The sequence below is a fragment of the Hyaloscypha bicolor genome, assembly GCF_002865645.1.
Source record: "Hyaloscypha bicolor E unplaced genomic scaffold K444scaffold_183, whole genome shotgun sequence".
Taxonomy (NCBI): Eukaryota; Fungi; Ascomycota; class Leotiomycetes; order Helotiales; family Hyaloscyphaceae; genus Hyaloscypha; species Hyaloscypha bicolor.
Window position 1 is genome coordinate 2,766,611 of NW_020194685.1, and position 11,804 is coordinate 2,778,414.

At 49.6% G+C, this 11,804-nt stretch overlaps 7 protein-coding genes across 7 annotated transcripts; 1 reads left to right on the top strand and 6 right to left on the bottom strand.

The window, feature by feature from the left end:
• Window positions 1-77: 77 nt before the first annotated feature.
• On the bottom strand, window positions 78-546 carry K444DRAFT_710835 (uncharacterized protein; the record flags this gene model as incomplete). Its single annotated transcript, XM_024888223.1, has 1 exon — window positions 78-546. Exon 1 carries the CDS (start codon window positions 471-473, stop codon window positions 78-80), a length of 396 nt encoding a protein of 131 aa, XP_024727611.1. The 5' UTR covers window positions 474-546.
• A 93-nt stretch (window positions 547-639) lies between these two features.
• K444DRAFT_638046 (uncharacterized protein) lies at window positions 640-1,766 on the bottom strand (the record flags this gene model as incomplete). The annotated part of the gene is made up of 5 exons (XM_024884204.1): window positions 640-828; window positions 909-1,024; window positions 1,113-1,257; window positions 1,303-1,468; window positions 1,531-1,766. 5 exons carry the CDS (start codon window positions 1,764-1,766, stop codon window positions 640-642), a joined length of 852 nt encoding a protein of 283 aa, XP_024727612.1.
• A 418-nt stretch (window positions 1,767-2,184) lies between these two features.
• K444DRAFT_275445 (glycoside hydrolase family 18 protein) lies at window positions 2,185-4,843 on the bottom strand. The gene is made up of 4 exons (XM_024871504.1): window positions 4,384-4,843; window positions 4,235-4,332; window positions 3,047-4,184; window positions 2,185-2,872 (listed from the first exon to the last, which is right to left on the bottom strand). The coding sequence occupies exons 1-4, from the start codon at window positions 4,546-4,548 to the stop codon at window positions 2,621-2,623; spliced, it is 1,653 nt and encodes a 550-aa protein (XP_024727613.1). The 5' UTR covers window positions 4,549-4,843; the 3' UTR covers window positions 2,185-2,620.
• Window positions 4,844-5,423: 580 nt separating this feature from the next.
• On the bottom strand, window positions 5,424-6,350 carry K444DRAFT_547175 (glutathione S-transferase domain-containing protein; the record flags this gene model as incomplete). The annotated part of the gene is made up of 3 exons (XM_024876287.1): window positions 5,424-5,639; window positions 5,737-6,077; window positions 6,200-6,350. The coding sequence occupies 3 exons, from the start codon at window positions 6,348-6,350 to the stop codon at window positions 5,424-5,426; spliced, it is 708 nt and encodes a 235-aa protein (XP_024727614.1).
• A 456-nt stretch (window positions 6,351-6,806) lies between these two features.
• On the top strand, window positions 6,807-8,018 carry K444DRAFT_648508 (TPR-like protein; the record flags this gene model as incomplete). The annotated part of the gene is made up of 1 exon (XM_024885470.1): window positions 6,807-8,018. The coding sequence occupies one exon, from the start codon at window positions 6,807-6,809 to the stop codon at window positions 8,016-8,018; it is 1,212 nt and encodes a 403-aa protein (XP_024727615.1).
• Window positions 8,019-8,803: 785 nt separating this feature from the next.
• Window positions 8,804-10,312, bottom strand: K444DRAFT_546737 (uncharacterized protein; the record flags this gene model as incomplete). Its single annotated transcript, XM_024876251.1, has 4 exons — window positions 8,804-9,741; window positions 9,794-9,878; window positions 9,932-10,047; window positions 10,102-10,312. 4 exons carry the CDS (start codon window positions 10,310-10,312, stop codon window positions 8,804-8,806), a joined length of 1,350 nt encoding a protein of 449 aa, XP_024727616.1.
• A 334-nt stretch (window positions 10,313-10,646) lies between these two features.
• On the bottom strand, window positions 10,647-11,256 carry K444DRAFT_622078 (uncharacterized protein). The gene has a single exon (XM_024882024.1). It carries the CDS (start codon window positions 11,228-11,230, stop codon window positions 10,961-10,963), a length of 270 nt encoding a protein of 89 aa, XP_024727617.1. The 5' UTR covers window positions 11,231-11,256; the 3' UTR covers window positions 10,647-10,960.
• Window positions 11,257-11,804: the final 548 nt, after the last annotated feature.

Below are 11,804 nucleotides of genomic sequence, written 5' to 3' on the forward strand. Positions count from 1 at the left end.
CAACCCCTCGGTGTTTCTATCGTGCAGGGCACAGACAAAGCTATTCATAGGGAACAGTTTCCTTCCGTCTCCAGACCCTAAGTCTGCCTGCCCTCACTAGACGGGCAGATCGACTCAGCCATCCACTTGCTCTCCGGCCTCTTCCCTTCATGCTCCTTAGGCAGCTCAACATCGTAATTCATAACCAGGTAAGCAACAATCATCTTGAACTCGAAAACGAAGAAGAACCGGCCTGGACAATCAGTGCTCTCACCAAACGGAAGAAATTTCGGCCCTGTGGATCCAGACGTAAGATTGGATTTCTCGTTTGCATCTAAAGTTGAGTCTTCGCGAATATGAGAGAATCTGAAAGGGTCAAATTTAACGGGTTCGTCGAATAGTTTGCTATCAGAGTGTGGTCCGTATGCGATGACAGAGGGTAAGGCGCCTTTAGGGAGCAGGATTCCGTCCTCGGTGCGGAGACCATCGATCATCACCTTTTTGAAAACACTTCTATTTGCAAAAGTCTTTATTCGGAGAGTCTCTCTGCAAATTCTGTCTGTCTTTATCATCTGAGAGATGGAAAATTTAGTCCAAGTATGTCGTTTGCGGTGAGAACCCTGGGAGATCTTCCCTAAGGAGCGCAATTGCATTGTATTCTTAGTCCGAAGCAACGATATCGAACACAACATTCGCGATTCCGATATTTGCTTGATGAAAGATTTCTACATCTAGGAGTGCCAGACGACCGGTCACATCATCGATATTGACCTCGTCTGGGCAATTTGTCTGTTCGTAACGGAGCATCATTTGCAACATGTCTGGCGGATCGTCTTCGCTTTTTGGATTCTGGATGACAAACAGTGGTTTCTGAAATAGCCTTTCCCATTGGCGCTTCATCTTCCGTATATGACTTCAGATGGGGATACTAGCAAGAGACCCGAAAATTGAGCGGAGACTTTGGGTAGGATTCCAATGATGCCCGCATTGATGAAACAAATATCGGTGTAAGCGATCCGATTCTTGAGGAATTCTTCATCTTGTCCTGTGTTAGGGTGAGTCAGTAAGAACGCCCGGATAAAATGGGTGGCGACAATTACAGATAGGAAGTCCCAGCATGGTCCTGCTCGAACCTTGAGCAACAGTTGGCTCAACAGTTTCAAGCACATTGAACTCCTTCCAATCCTTGGTGTTAGTACTGAATTCCGCATCGAATGTAAACTTCAGCTCGTCGTCCAAAGATACGATGGTAATTTCGAGGATGTTGTTCGTCTCACGCTTGATCAAGGTCGTTGGCCAGTTGTCTAGAAGGTAAAATCATACTTTTCTCCAACATGTAGACACCACCGTCGAGTTCAACAATCGCCTGCTGTGCGCTGAGGACATTATTTGGTTGGAATTGAATCTAACGAATAGCGTTGGTTGGCATGATGACTTCGTCTCGGAAGCCCAGACTGGGGAACAAGCAGGTCTTTCCCTGCTTCGACCACTGTTTGGTGTATTAGCCTCAGCACTATTGTGAAGCACCCTCAGGAAGTCCTTTCCTCTTACCTTCTTATATGCTTCAATGAAAGCTTCTGGCAATCCGTGAGGAAAGCCAGGCGTGTTCTCAAACTGAACCGAGTGGCGCCTTTTGGTTCACAAATTCGCGGGAGACGCGAGGGGTATTGAATGATGGCGACGTATGGGAACCAGAACGCTGCAAGGACTGCACTGAAGGCGCAGAGTGATCTGATTTCAAACCAGTCTACGGCCCGGATATTCATCACGTCAACTGATGAAGACATCATGTAAAGCTTGATGATGTCGGAGAGGGAAGCTGTTCGCAGCATTCGAACCCCAGCAGAGAGCCAGAGGGGTCCAGGGCAACAGCTGGAGCAACGTTCAATAATTTCTGCGTCCATAGAATGATGGAAATTTAAAAACATCTCACGAAACTGAGAGATAAAATGAGAAGCTGAGGTAAATTCAAGACATTCCACTTTATGCGAAAACTTGATAGCACTTTGTATCGATCGCCACGGTGACAATAGCAGAGTCTCCTTCGTAAATTTAGGGTAATATCCCGCCCCCGAGCACAGAACCATGCCGCACCCTCCTTAGAGTCCTTGTCTTTACAAGATACTCATGTGTATGCGATGTCCAATGAAAATAAGAAAAAATAGATATTTCTTCAGCCGCATTCCCCGTAAAATCTTGAAGAAACGCGATTCGTGGACATCATTCTGTTGAGAATTGCTACCTCCGTATAGTATTCACCCGGCATTAACCTTTCCAGTTCGGTTAAGCCCTAAACAGTCAGCGAGACCTATACACCCAGCCTCCATGAGCTCAGGAAAGTCCCCCGGAAAATTGAAAAGCCTGTGTCAAAACCTATGTATGCAAATAAAAATGATGATGTATTTGTAAAGTGCCCAATCTATAAACAAAGACAACCCAATAATCCCCCGTGCCCAAAAAGAAAAACTATCGAATTAGAGGATATGCAACCAACAGCTCCTTAGCCTCTCAAAAGGCTGAGCAATACAGGGCAGCAAGCCCACTGTGTGTTCTACGGAAGCGGCGCAACAAACACGTTATTAAGGACGCGAAAACCAAGCAACTTTTTACCAAACGCCGAATCCCAAAAGAGTGATATCCCTTACAACAAAAAGATCAAGATAGTTCCTGCAACAGTGGCCCCAAATTGGCCGACCGTTGGCGCTAGATGAGTGCAGGAAGCGGACTTCTTGGCACTATTCTTGCTGGTATTGAAGATAGGAGAAGAATTGCTATCGTGTGCCTGCTGGTTTCTCTTCTCATCACTTCCCTCCTCCTCATCCTCCTCTGTGCCCTCTTCTTGGTTGCCCTCCTTGTCATCCACCTCGACTGCATCGTCGATAAAGGGCTCAGGCTGAGTAATTGTCAGCGTCGGCCCTGCTCCATATGCAAAGTAGAAAGTACTGGGCGAGAAAGCACTCACAGCCGTCGCCGTTACTGTCGGCGTGCTTTCAGCAACGACTTCAACCTGAGTGGTGGTCGGTTCCGGAGTCGAGATAGAAGGAGAAGGAGAAGTCGGAGCACCCACACGAGTAGTAGTCGCCTTGCTCTCCTCAGCCTTCTGAGATGCAGGCTCAGCAGGCTCGTCATCCTCTCTTCCCACATCCTGAGCATGAAACTTCTCGCCCTCTCCCTTCATGCCACTCTTGATGTTCTCGTACTGACTCTCAGGATAGCTCAAGTGGTTCTTGCTTTTCTCCAACTTGCCGAGCTCTTTGACAACAGTGGCAACTAAAGAGTCATCGCCAGTCTTATCCCCAGAAACTTCCCAGAACATGGCGCCACCGAGACCCTTCTCCTTGATCCACTTTGCCTTTTGGCGAGCGATGTTGGGGGTATCGTAGGAAACCATGTACTCCTTCCCTGCATCGTAGCTGTAACTAGCACCAAGTTCAGGAAGCTCGACGATGTTGGCAGCTGAAGGGATATCTTTGTAAAGGAAGCTCCCTTTGTCACCTTCTTGCAATGATGCAGCTTTATCGTAATCGTTGCCTGGACCCTTGGTCTGAACAAAGACGTGTCCGTACAGCGGCAAACCAAGGTTAATCTTCCCCGGCGCGATCTTCCCGAGATTGATATAGTAGTCCACGGCGGACTCTGTGTTGAAGGGGGTGTGAGAAGGGTTCTCTGCGTTGGCGAAGAGGTTAGAAGAATGGCCCGAGGTTGTGTCCCAGGCTCCAGCGTAATCATATGCCATGAAGTCCCATTGGTCGATGTATTTATCCATGGCTGGCATATCGAGGTGCTGATAGTTTTTCGCTCCGGCCGGAGATGCGTACGAAATGATGAACGGTGCCGAGTTGGTGGACTTGGCGTATGACTCCATCGCGGTGCGAATCTTCTTTAGGAGATCGATCATTTGGTGGCATTCGACGGGGGATGAGACGTATTCGTAGTCGAGAGAAAGGCCGTCGAAGCCAAGGTCAAACATCTTTTGAACCGCGGACCAGGCGAATGTCGAACGCGTCAATTCGGATGCGAGCATTGGTTCAAACTGTCCCTCTTGAGAGTACGTGTACCCCCCGATAGAAAGCAAAGTCTTTAGAGAACGGTTCTTCTTCTTGAGAAGATACATCTGTTTGATCTCGCCGTAAGCGTTTGATTTACCGTCCCATAGATCACCAGGGAAATGTTTCTCTAAGTCCGCATATTCGTCACTGAGAAGTCTGTTTAAGATAAATTAATGCCATACTTTAATTCTGGATATTCGACTTACACTTCACCCGTGTTCTTGTCAACTTTAGCGAACGAGTAGATTAGATGCGTATACCGCTCCGCTGGGATGTCGCTGGCGCTGAAGTTCTTGTAGGTTTTCTAAGAGAAAATCAGAAGGAGTCGCACCTCTATTTCATTCATTCGACTTACCCAATCGCCATAGTAACCAACGTTGCGAAATCCAGCATGTGGAGAATTTCGTGCGGCAAGATCGGTTGATTTCGATGTGTGGGCGGAGGAGATTAGGGTGGCATTGGCTGCTGTTATAGCAACCAAGAGGCAGGTTGTCCAAGAAGAAATTGAAGGGAGCTTCATAGTTAATTAAAAACAAAGAGGTGTTGTCGAGATTTCGGTGAGAAGTTGTATGTGTGAGTATTGAAAGTAGAATATTGTAAGGTGTTTGAGGATGAAAGAAACACAAGGGCCAAAAAGTATGCTCATATACGGGAAGGCAAGTTGTCAAGTGGGCTAGAGTGGGACCGGTCCCGGATGGAAAGCAAGCTGCCACGGCCCAGGGTCGATTTAGTCCAGCTGTCAGAATGAAACAGGGTGGAGCTAATGAGAGACTAGAATATCAGTGCCCACACAAATAGTATGCCCACAATTATTTTTTAGACTCGTATCTTTAACTATTCTTCAGCAAATCTGAACTTTGATGAATTTGGCCAGGGCCAGTCAGTATTGGAATAGACTAAGTTCTTAAATGACATGATAATACAAATCGGGAATTTGGGAGCCTCTACCAAGAGATAATTAAAAGAAAAGCGCCAAATTGCGACTGAACCTTCCCTATACTATTGTCAGTGGGCATGAAATTGGAGGCGGGCGGGACCGGCTCGAGACCGAGAGCTTTGGGAACCAACTTACTTCCCATAGCGGCGTACAAAGCCCACGTTATAATTTCTAAGCCCTGACACTCTCCAAAATCGAGCGCTCGAAATGGTAGGATATGGAGCTCGAATTCAGGAAAGCAAGTGGGCAAAATATACAAAAATATGCCTGTTCCGGCCGGATATTGAACGGTCGGCTGCTGAGCCTGACCACGCCAACGGCAGTACCTGGCCTTGAATGACCATAAAATGCCAACAAACTGTGGATATCTCCTCGTTATTATGATATCAAAGAGCTTTGCTTATAAATCATATCCTACCATACAGCCGAAAATTATCCCACATAAGCGATGTAAAGAATCACTTCGCTGCTGCAGTGTTCGCCAACCTAAACTTGGTCTTCTCAACAATCCTCTGCTCATCCCAAATATAATTAACACTCTTCTCTTTAACAACTGCATTCGCCCACTTCCAAAAAGCCGGGGCCTTCGTCTCAAGATTCGTCAAAAGACTCTTCGGAGCCAGTCCACCTTTCGGATAAGCCAGAAGCCGAAGGATGAAAGATCCTGTTTGGACCTAGTATTGTAATATCAATCAGCATGCCCAACTCCAATTTCCATTCAATCATCCAAAAGGTAATGTTTAGATCGGAATAGGGGAAAGTGGCACTCACCTCAGCTAAAGTCAACCTCTCGCTCCCCCCGAAAAACGGCTTAGCATCCTGGAGCAACGGCTCGACTTCCTTAACAACAGCATCCACCAGCTTCTCAGCCAACGGTCCCTTCTCCTCCTCACTCGCCCTCAAAATGCCGTAAGTCTGGCTGTTCACCTTGCTGATAAATGCATCGACGAAAAAATTGATTTTGGCTCGCTGAAGTGCGCCGCCTTCCTCGGACGACGTCTTCTGTAAGTGGGAAGGGTGTGCGTCGCTGAGGAATTGCGCGACAATGGCAGATTCAGTGATGATGGTTCCGTTGTAGGAGATACTGGGAACCAGGCCTCGAGGGTTGACGGCTAGGTAACGCAGCGAATTAGCATGTCAAATTCTTGACTTCTTAGGGGCGAATCTCTTAAGACACATGTCGGCTCCCTCTCAAGCAAGAAAATAGAAAACATTGGTATGGAAATAGGCTAACCTAGGTATTCGGTAGTGCGAGGCACGGAGAGGTCGATGATTTCTTCTTTGAAGGGGAGATTGAGTTCGGCGAGGGCGATGTGTGCGCGATGTGCCCACGGACAGCTGTGGTTTGTATACAGAAGGATCTCGGGAGTTTCGACGGAACCCATATTGGTGGTTATATATAGATTGATGGCCTGCTTTAAAGATGCAAGTGGAGAGAATGTGTGTCAAGGTGAAGATGTCAGTGAAGATGGTCACGTGAGGATATAGAAACGGGAGTGGGTTGGAGAAGGAGACATTATACTCCGGGGAACGGAAGGGATTTATAACTTCAAGCAATGACGAACCGAACGCCGGGAGTAGCACCGTAACCCCGTTAGCGTAACCCGCCTGCTGAAATGACGCGATTCCTGGCTGGGATGAGGATGTGTGCCCCTCCTTTGATTTCTAAGCCCCTTATCTTATCGTCCGAGCGGATCATTATCGTCATCGGGCGGGATCCCGCTCCGCCAGTATATTGTTTTTCTTTGACACCGCCTCGAACAAAATAATCATCTTCGTGCCCCACTGCTACGAAAGCAAGAACTAAACCCTCCCTTGCAATCTCTCAAGCTTCGGCAAACATGGCAGCACCTTCCGAAGAAATCCCAGGACCAGACCTTCTCACCCAGGCCATCAATTCATTCTCCCTCCCCTCGGACTCCACAGCACAAGATGGCACAACGCCCTCCTTGCCCCCGGCAATGGCCGCGCTACGGAACAAGTCAGCAGATGAGATCCTCTCCGACCTCAACAAAACGCCCCTCTTCATGACCTCGCTGGAAGAGAACGACGACCTCGAAGCCCTCAAAGCGCTAGCCTACGAAGGCACTCCGCTCGAAGTCTCCACCGGCTTCAAAGAGCGTGGCAACGAATCATTCAAAGAGCGTGGCTTCAAAGACGCAAAAGAATTCTACACCAAAGCCATAAACGTCCTGCTCTTGGAAGTTCGGAAGCGGCAGAAAGGAGAGAAGAAGACGGAGGAGGAGGGTGGTGAAGAGGAGGTTAAGAGGGAGATTGCAGTCTTGGAGGCGTGTTTGGTTAATAGGGCGGCGTGCCATCTGGAACTGAAGAATTATAGGAGTTGTACGCTTGATTGTGGGAGTGCGTTGAGGATTAACCCGGGGAATGTGAAGGCATTCTACCGGAGTTCGAGAGCTTTACTCTCCTTGGATCGCATACCCGAAGCGGATGACGCTTGTGCGCGTGGTTTGGCACTGGACCCGGAGAATAAGTCGTTAAGGGCTGTGGCGCAAGATATAATAAAAAGGAACGCACAAGTGGCTGCGAAGAAGAAGGCGGAACTGGAAAGGGAGCAGAAGAGAAGGGTTGAGGAGGTCACGTTGAAGGCTGCGTTGAAGGCGCGTGGTATCAAGACACGGCAGACGGCACAACCGCCAGAAATGGAAGACGCGCGCATCCAACTTGTACCTGACCATGCGGATCCAACGTCCACACTCGCATTTCCGACGGTGCTATTATACCCGTTGGCACTGGAATCAGATTTCATCAAAGAGTTCAACGAGACGGAGACCCTGGGGCATCATTTAGACTACATTCTTCCTGTTCCCTGGGATAAAGTGCTGTATACGCCGAAGCGCGTGGAGTGTTACATGGAGACGATCACGGGAGGATTGGTCAAGGTTGGAAGGAATGTTACGCTTTTGAAGATTCTGACGACCGCGAATGTCGAGGTTGTAGATGGGGTTGCCCGAATCTTTGTGTTGCCGAAAAGTAAGGCGGAAGGGTGGGTACAGGAGTTCAAGAGGAAGAAGGCGGCTGAGAAGGTTGCGTGAGAGGATCCCGCACGGATGAAGACCCGGAATCTGAGAGGACGCCGCTTTGGAAGGAGGACCTTGAATAATTTGAGATGGAAGAATGTGAAAAGTGAGAGATGCATGGTAGGACTTGTTTTGCCTCATCTTTTCTTTTTCTGATGGGACAAGCAATGAGCCACCTCGCCGACGAAATAGGAAATATTGTTCTGTGCGAGGAAGGAAAAATTGGAGATTTCTTGGCCAACTAACGAGACATTCGTACGAAAAGGGACACATTTGCATCGGGAACTTATTCTGCCTCCCGCCGCCATGCACGGCGTTCGATCGCGCTACCATCCCACCACGATCACCACGAGTTGGTATTAAGGTTGCGTAACCAGTAGAGGCTGATCGCCGACTTTGTGCTACTTTCAACGGCTGAGATGCGCGTCAGTGTCACGAATGTGGTGTTACGTGGGGACTTCAGTCTACCTCCCTCCACCAACCTTAATCGAAGCTCCTGAAGGCCAGATGGGCATGTGCAAGAGGAGTGGTGGTGGGGAAGAGAGAGGTAAAGGGGGAAGAGGGAGAGCTATGAGAAATCAACGAGATAGATTACGACTAGATTACAATGCAATTGTGCCAGTGATATGGACTTGCATCCGACTTTCTTTCATCCGAAATGTGATCCACGTGAAACCAAAACACCTCCAATGCAAAACGAATCATGACAGAACAATCTGAACATCCATCTCACGCCCTCCTTGCCCAATCCATGTCCCGAAACGCCATCAATGCGTACTCACATGAATACTTGGAAGTATTCACATACTCGTCGCCCTCCTCCTCTTGATCCGCGGTCCGTCACCCTCCTTCTCCTGCATCTCAGCACCACACGCCGTCTCGCCATCCTTAACACTAAGCCTCATCAACAGCCACGCCGCCTTCTTCTCCGCCGCACCACCGCCCGCACCAACCCTACCCGCAGAAACATCCTCCATCTCTTTATCACTGCCGCCGACTTTCTCATCCAAGCTCCCCTTCTCATCCGTAACACTTGCAGACTCTTCGCCATCATACTCATCATCGGCATCGACCTCCTCAACGCGTCGCTTACCCCGCCAGCTCGCAATCGGCATATCAACCAGCCCACTCGACCTCGGGATCGCGCTGAGGATAGGATTCGGTCCCGCACCTCCACTTCCGCATTTGAAAGCCGGAGAGGTGTTGATGGAGGAGTCGGCGGAGTGCGAGAGCATGTTGTGCGTTTGCCAGCTTGGGACTTGGCCAGCACTGTTTGTGCTGCCGGGCGTAACGGGGCTGTGGAAGTAACCACCGCCATCGCCGCTGGAGGTCTCGCTGCCGTTGGTGTCCATGTCTGTTTCTGTGAGTGTGTAGGGGCTGGCGCTGTCACCGAAGGCGCGCTTGAGGCGGAGGCGCCGGCCTAGGTGAGGAGGTGTGCTGCGCATGGAGAGCGGCTCGGGTATGCGGTCTGAGCGGATGGAGCGTGATGGAGAGTAGGACTCGCGAGCGGAGGAAGGTTTTGGGGAGAATGTGCTGTATTGCAGGCGGTAGTTTTCGGCTTCTGCGGTGGCATCGTTTACGAGCTGGGGGTCGATGATCATGCGACCGTGTTCGGGGGCTTCGGGGGACACGCATTGCGAGGGGAAAGTTGGGCCGAAGATGGGAATCAAGGCTGGTGCGATGTGGGCGCAGAAGGTTGTACATACTGCGAGGGCGCAGGAGTAGGGCATCCAGTAGCCTGCCATTAAGTTAGAATGCCGTTTGAAAAATTGAAAGCTGGCGATTCTTACCTTGCGCTGCGAGTGCACCTCCTGTGATGCTGTGGGTGATCTCCTTAAGGCCAGGATTCAGGTTGAGCATTTTTGCTGGGGTTGTCTGCCAAATGTCAGTCGAATTTCTAGAAAAGAAAAAGAAAAGCAATCACGGACCTTGGAGTATTTGCAGCATTTGAAGAATGGGGTGATGCGAACGAGGCCGATATTATAATCCCACATCACGATGTAATCCTTCTCGTCTCCAGGAACTTTAAAAGTGTACTGGAAGACTGCAATCGACGGATCAGCATGGATTAATGAACGTGACGAGTCAGATTTCTTACCTTCGAAACTCTCTCGACCTGTCTTCTCCAGGAAGCTTTTCTTCTCGCTGTTATAAGGAATATGGCGGGAGTATTCCTGGATCTTGCCAAGGGGATGAACCTGGAATTTTTCGACCTCGCGTATGGTCTCCTCATCCAAACGCTCAAATGGCGGGAAATTGACCTCTCCCTTGATCTTACCCTTGACAAAAACAGCGCCGTCCTTAGTCATCTTCTGCTTCTTGATCACAGATTGAGTTGATAACTGAGGACTACCAAAAGTTGAAGACGAGGTACACAGCGACGACGAGGGACTTGATGGAAGTCGTGTACCCCGGGGTTCTGGCTTGACTGGGCTGACAGGGTTGAGGAGAGATGCCACGGACAACATGGCGGTGAGAGTTGAGTGGTCCGGCTCGAATGCTGCAAGGTGTTAGAGTTTAGATCTTCGATGACGAACAGAATCTTCGTCAAGGAAGCAGCCCGGGCGGCAAATGCACTGGTACAGCAGCTCAGAGGACCACTGTTTTGGTGCGTGCAAACAGAGCTTGAGAAATAGTCGGTTCGTGGGTCTTTATGGGAGAATGGCAGATAGCGAGCTTGAGAATCGGTGCTCCTTCGATACCAACTAGCGGTGCAGCTTCCTGCAGTCCAAGGCCGCCCAGTGGTGTCTCCAAGCGCTCTCAGCAAGTTCGGTGTGGAAGTCCTCTTTGTTGGCAATGTCTAGGAACCGACCTGGGTAGGAGGAGCGTCCGTTTGCACGTCTCAACCACCCATCCGTGAAGTCGAGGGCGAGAGCACACACCGCAGTTTCAGCACCTGGGGAAAACGTATTCTGAGCCCTTGGATCTTTGGGCAACCTTGGAGAGGCGATTTCTCCTTATGAATCCCCTTTGCACCGGCGTTGATGCTTTGAAAGGACAAGTCCCGAGATGACGAAGTCTTGATTCAAACGAGTTATAGAAGGCTTCTGTGAAGATTCTCCACTCCCGTCCGTCCCATGGGGCCAGCAGGGCTTCCGAGCAATATGCACACACCTTCCAGAGCAACGATCGAGGGAAGCGTGTTTCACTAGGCCCCCAAGGTAGCGGAATTGCCAAATGAAAAGAGACAGCAACCGGAACATGACAGCAAAAGTGTGTCTCGCCATGCTGAGAATGGCAGTTTGACACCAACAGATTCTGCGCCATTGCTCGATCGGGACCAGAGCTTGTTTGAAGAGTGGGGATGTGATTTGCTGGGCACACATGCTGGCCAGGAGTTTTGGGACGGAAGGCTGCAGTAGTCGCGGGTGGCAGACCATGATGGACAGCCACTTTTTGTAAACAGACAAAGAAATCAGGACGATTAGCGCCAGAGATCAAAGACAGCTTGCTTGACTCGATGCACGTGGATAGCAATCCAGCAGGTCAGAGGACTTCAGCAAAATCCAGTTTCCCAAGGTCAAAATTGCAAACACTGTCTTCCACACACAGACACTGTCTCAAGGAAATCTTGCAGCGGCTCAACGATATGAAGATACCGGATTAAGCTCCATGCCCCTAGCCGGCTGATCACATATTGCTCCTCCTGCTCCTCAAAGGACTTCTATGTCCCTTCGAGAAATGTGTGGGAAAGTTCCCTGCTCGTAACTAACGCGGGGATGCAGCTGTCACTTGAGAATCATGGTAAATCCACGGGACTTATGCATATAGGCACATGCCGGGATATTTGGTTGATGCCTC

What these genes read in the sequence shown, in the direction of transcription:
- K444DRAFT_275445 (XM_024871504.1), bottom strand. Translation starts at nt 4,548, where the DNA reads ATGAAGCTCCCTTCAATTTCTTCTTGGACAACCTGCCTCTTGGTTGCT. An exon ending in GACAAGAACACGGGTGAAGT is followed by an intron (nt 4,185 to 4,234) that starts GTAAGTCGAATA and finishes TATCTTAAACAG; the next exon opens with ACTTCTCAGTGACGAATATG. An exon ending in GCAAGGCGACTACTACTCGT is followed by an intron (nt 2,873 to 3,046) that starts GTGGGTGCTCCG and finishes ACAATTACTCAG; the next exon opens with CCTGAGCCCTTTATCGACGA.
- K444DRAFT_622078 (XM_024882024.1), bottom strand. Translation starts at nt 11,230, where the DNA reads ATGGCGAGACACACTTTTGCTGTCATGTTCCGGTTGCTGTCTCTTTTC.